Raw genomic sequence first — 5,817 nt, 5'->3', positions numbered from 1 at the left:
CTGAATGGATTTAGTAAGCATGTAAGCTTGCGGTTAAGCCATATATACATGTGGGCTGCTAGGTAGTGGCTTCCTCATTGGTATATATATATGGCTTAATTTAAAACTTTAATATATGCAATATATATATATATATATATATATATATTTAGAGAGAGAGAGAGTTAATTGTAATATTTTACCTAGTTAGTAATGTGCATTTGTACGAAAATTAGTCATATTATTTTTTTCTTTTCTAGTCATTACATCTACCTTATGGAACCAGTAATAACACACAGGTTTCAGGATTTCTTCTTCAGGGATTATCAAAGGAACCAGAACTGCAGCCCCTCATCTTTGGGCTTTTCCTCTCCATGTACCTGATCACTGTGTTTGGAAACCTGCTCATCATCCTGGCTGTTAGCTCAGACTCCCACCTCCACACCCCCATGTACTTCTTCCTCTCCAACCTGTCCTTTGCAGACATCTGTTTCACCTCCACCACCATCCCAAAGATGCTGTGGAACATCCAGACTCACAGCAAAGGCATGACCTATGAAGGCTGCATCATCCAGATGCAATTTTTCTTACTATTTGGGGGACTGGATGTCCTTCTCCTGACGGTGATGGCCTATGACCGGTATGTGGCCATCTGTCACCCCCTGCACTACACGGTCATCATGAGCCCCCGGCTCTGTGGTCTCCTGGTTCTGTCATCATACATTGTGAGTTTCCTGTATTCCTTGCTACAGAGCCTAATGGTGGTGCAGCTGTCCTTCTGTACAAACAATGAAATCCCTCACTTCTTCTGTGAAACCAGCCAGGTTGCCCTCCTTGCCTGCTCTGACACCTTCATCTGTGACATGGTGATGTATTTTGCAGGAGCGCTGATCGGTGGTGGTTCCTTCACGTGTCTTCTTTACTCTTACTCTCAGATAGTCTCCTCTGTATGTGGAATCTCATCAGCCCAGGGGAAGTATAAAGCACTTTCCACCTGTGCATCTCACCTCTCAGTTCTCTCCTTATTTTACTGTTCAGCCCTAGGAGTGTACACTGCTTCTGCTGATACCCACAGCTCACATTCAAGTGCAATCACCTCGGTGATGTACACCGTGGTCACACCCATGCTGAACCCTTTCATCTACAGTCTCAGGAATAATGACATAAAAGGAGCTCTGAAAATATTATTTACAAAGGAAACTATAAAAGAGATCATTGACTTGGTGTTGAAGAACTGCTGTTGATTGCAGGGCTCACAACTTCAAAGTCATAAATTGTGATTATTTGCATCACATTCTGAAACTAGAACTTGCTCTTTCTATTTATTTCTGGAATTTTAATTTCTTCGGCTTCCATTTATCTAAAGAACTTAACTACCATTATTAAGCTTTCTTCTCTCTCTGATGTCGAACATTTTCTTCCTTTTTTGTCTTCCAATTATTCCAAATTTATTCCCAATCTCTAATATTAAATATTTGGAGAATCTCATTTGTCTCATGGGAAACTATGCATTTCTCAGTATTTTTTTTTCTCAAATGACATATGTAATACTATGTAATCTTCTCTTAGTTTTCCTAAAAGCATAACTATAGGCTGTACTAAACCTATGGGGGAAAAGAAGAACACATTTGAGAAAATAGGATCATTTATATAAGTTTATAGGAGACGAAAATCTGAGACCATTTTTCACTATATGAGCACAACTGCTTGTGTATCAAAAACAGTTGTTTTTCATAACTATATAGATTTAACATATAGTGCATTTTAGCTAATCATTTGTTTTCATTAATTAATTTTAATTAATTAATCCCCAGCAAGAATACTAGAATGGGTATTCTTTTTCTCTTAGACACCCTGTATGCACAGTGCCAACACTAGCCCCTGACTTTGTTTACCAAATACATGTCTCCTAGTGATGTCTCCATGAAAACAGATATTTGAATAAACCATTGAATTAATACAACCTTGAATATGATGAAGCAAGCTTTAACCTATACTTTGTATCACTCTGCATGATATTTCTTTTTTAAAATATACATTTACTTTTTGAAGTAAGGTAAATGTCACTTGTTTAAGGGGGATTATTCTTTGGTGTGAAGTTTTGGGAGGTATATTTTAAGGTTTTTCATTGAATTACTGACTTTTTTCCTTGAAATCTTCCAGTAATGCATACAAACATGATTCTTTCTATTGCTCTAAATAAAATAACTTATCCTTTTCTAAATTTCATTATGAACACTAAAGGGACAGTTAATAACCACAATCATCTACTATATATCTCCTATACAGGGACATTTCTTCAATCTTTATTATCATAAATGATTCCCAAGACAATGTGAATCTTCTTAGTTGTGATTCAGAGTCAGCTGAGTTTCTGCACCAACCTGCATGTCCTTCCAAGTTCTTCTAGGTAGCTGGCAAGGATATCAGTGTAGTCATTTTTTACTACTGTTACTTGTGAAAGTGAAAGTCGCTCAGTTGTGTCCAACCCTTTGCTGCCCCATGGACCATATAGTCCATGGAATTCTCTAGGCCAGAATACTGGAGTAGGTAGCCTTTCCCTTCTCCAGGGGATCTTCCCTACCCAGGGATTGGATCCAGGTCTTCTGCATTGCAGGCAGATTCTTCACCAGCTGAGCCACAAGGGAAGCCCAAGAATCCTGGTGTGGGTAGAATATCCCTTCTCCAGCAGCCCTTCCAGACCCAAGAATTGCAGGCGGATTCTTTACCAACTGAGCTATCAGGAATTTGATATAAAAATAAATAATGATACAATCAGAAATGCTATCTTCAAATATCAGAATAGATGTCAAAAATAAGATCAAGTAGATTATTGTCATTGCCCTCAGTTCTGTGCCTTTGGGTTATTGTATCAATTATTGCATCAGTTATTGCAGCATAACAAGCCAACATAAAATAAAACAACTTATCATAATGACTTTATTATTGAATGAGGCAGTATGATGAGGAGTGGTCCTGAGCCCTGCTTGCTCCTTGATGAGTCTGTATTCAGCTAGAAGTCTCTTCATGGTGTTTCTAGGACTCATCCATGAAACTGTGTGACTCGGAATCTTTTGTCTTGAACACATTTATGGTCATTTCACTCCTTGTCTATACCCAGTTTATCCATTTACAGAAAAAATGAGTTCCTGAAATATGAATCCCTATACCTTAATGTCACAGTTCCTATATCCATATATAGTACTTTGATTTCTTCCCAGTTAGAAGACCTATATTCCATACTTCACTCTAAATATTATCTGACTTATTAATTTTTGATTAATTAATACCTCAAATTTAATTTTTTTCCTTTTAACTAATTGATTAGTTATACTAACACTATCACACTGTCTCAAATACCATCTTACTGACATTACTCAGAGAAAATCAGTCTCCTCCATCTATCATCTGTACTTTTAAAATATGTCTTCTTTAATGTATGTCATTATATTCTAATAGGGCTTCCCAGGTGGCACTAGTGGTAAACGGATCCAACTGCTAATTCAGAAGCTTCAGGAGATGTGAGTTCGATCCCTAGGTTGGGAAGATCCCCTGGAGGAGGACGTGGCCACCCACTCTAGTATTCTTGACTGGAAAATCCCATGGATGGAGGAGCCTGGTAGACTAAAGTCCATGGGGTCACAAAGAGTTGGACACGACTGAGTGATTTCACTTTCACGTTCTCAAATTATTTTTTTTTCCTTTTAAATAATTTATTAGAGTATCATGCTCTATGCTCAGTCATGTCCAACTCTTTGTGACCCCGTCAGGCTCCTCTGTCCATGGGATTATCCCAGCAAGAATACTGGAGTCAGTGGCCACGTCCTCCTCCAGAGTATCTTCCCAACCTAGGGATCGAACTCACATCTCCTGAAGCTTCTGAATTAGCAGGTGGATCCGTTTACCACTAGTGCCACCTGGGAAGCCCTATTAGAATATAACGACATACATTAAAGAAGACATATTTTAAAAGTACAGGTGATAGATGGAGGAAACTGATTTTCTCTGGGTAATGTCAGTAAGATGGTATATGATTGTGTGTCTGTGTGTGTGCTAGTCATTCAGTCATGTCTGACTCTTTGTGACCCCATGGACTGTAACCCGCCAATCTCCTCTGTCCATGGGATTCTCCAGGCAAGAATAATGGAGTGGGTTGCCATGCCCTTCTTGTTACGAGGTATATAGGGATTTCTAGCATTCTTCCACCCCTAGAAACATCAACTTGAATAACTGTATACAATACCTTCGTAAGTGTCAGGATTTTAGGCCACTGATAACTGTACATTAATAAGAGAAAAAATTAGTAAAGACATTTTTCTGTTATCCTCATTACAACATTTCCACAAGTGGGCAACAAAACATGGAGACAGACACCCTCCCCATGACAGAAAGAAGCTGGTGTTTGTCTGACCTCACTGTAACCCATGCACCAGGCCACCCCCTGCAGCCTCAGGCTCCAGGCAGACTTCTCCAGACTGAGGCTCCAGTAGAAAAATGCTCCATGCCCCCAAGCCTGAGGACATCCTGCATTGACCCAAACTGTAGGCCGGTCCTGAGAATAGAATACCATATGATTGCTGAGACCCTAGGCTCCAAGCTCATCTAAGTACCAAGTCAGCTTGACTCCCGTTAACCAGAGCTTTCAGTCTACCCCAGCATAAGGCCAGCTCTTGCAGCCCAGCTGGCCTATTCCAGTGTTCCCTGATGCCTCTTCAACTCCTACAAACCCAAAGTCCAGGTCTATCCCCAGGGCCCCAAGCATCAAGTCTTATCACTTACCAGCCCAGACATGAGACCTGCCCATTTTAGGACTCCAGAAGGAAGCTGACCAAAAGACAACCATGTGGCCCATCCAGAAACATAACACGCTGTCTGGTGAAGGAATTTCTATGCCAAGACAGAAAGAGATACCAGCTTCTTTAAATGCACACTGATGCAAGGCCATGAGGATCACAAGTATTCAAGGAAAAAAAGAAACCACTTAAAGGACTTCCCAGGTGGCACCGTGGTAAAGAATCCACCTGCCAAGGCAAGAAACACAGGAGATGTGGGTTCAATGCCTGGATCCAGAAGACCACTGGGTATGAAATGGGGAACCACTTCAGTATTCCTGCCTGGAAAATTCCATGGGCAAAGGAACCTGGCATGCTACAGTTTATGTGGTTACAAAAAGTCAGACATGACTGAACATGCCTAAACTGCAAGGAAACTAATACAGCTCCTATGAATGCTCCTAAAGCAGCAGAGATCTATAAACTGTCTAACTAAATATATATAATAATCCTCTTAAAGAAATTTAATAAACTGCATGAAAACAAAAGACAGAAAAAAATCAAACAAGGAAAACAATGACTGTTTCTTTTCTGTGCAGAAGTAACTGGGTTTATATTTTCAAGATGACCCTTAATAATACAGAGGCCAGAACTCAACCAATGGATGGTAACAGGTGAGGGAGAGGGGGGAGATCTATTTCAATTCATGGGATGTCTTTGCAACCAGATTAATAAAGTGTAAAGGTTCATGGTGTGGAGGAGGGACACCTGTGACTTGAAATTACTTCAGCAGGGAGGTCACTTTGTTGCTCAACATTCTCTGACATCATCTCTCATCACCCTCCGGCTTTCTCATTCCCCTACCAGACACTGCCTTCCTTTCCTATACTTGATTGATTGAAACAGCCACCTCCCTCAGGACCTTTGCAGGGGCCATTCCCTCTGCCAGACACACACTTCCCCAGGTGAGTTCATTCCCCCTGCTGTCTCTTCCTTGAGGTCTCTTTTGAAACATCATCTTGACTGCAGTCTTGCCAGAACACCCAATGAAAAATAGCTGCTGCTC

General features: G+C 40.5%; 1 protein-coding gene across 1 annotated transcript; it reads left to right on the top strand.

Moving 5' to 3' along the window:
• Positions 1–353: 353 nt before the first annotated feature.
• LOC122699441 (olfactory receptor 7A10-like) lies at positions 354–1,223 on the top strand. The gene has a single exon (XM_043911378.1). The coding sequence runs from the start codon at positions 354–356 to the stop codon at positions 1,221–1,223; it is 870 nt and encodes a 289-aa protein (XP_043767313.1).
• Positions 1,224–5,817: the final 4,594 nt, after the last annotated feature.

Source organism: Cervus elaphus, chromosome 9 (genome assembly GCF_910594005.1).
Source record: "Cervus elaphus chromosome 9, mCerEla1.1, whole genome shotgun sequence".
Taxonomy (NCBI): Eukaryota; Metazoa; Chordata; class Mammalia; order Artiodactyla; family Cervidae; genus Cervus; species Cervus elaphus.
The sequence above is the reverse complement of the archived record's forward strand: the minus strand, read 5'-3'. Positions and strand labels throughout refer to the sequence as shown.

Bases quoted from the DNA above. Each gene is read 5' to 3' on its own strand.
- LOC122699441 (XM_043911378.1), top strand. From the start codon at position 354: ATGTACCTGATCACTGTGTTTGGAAACCTGCTCATCATCCTGGCTGTT.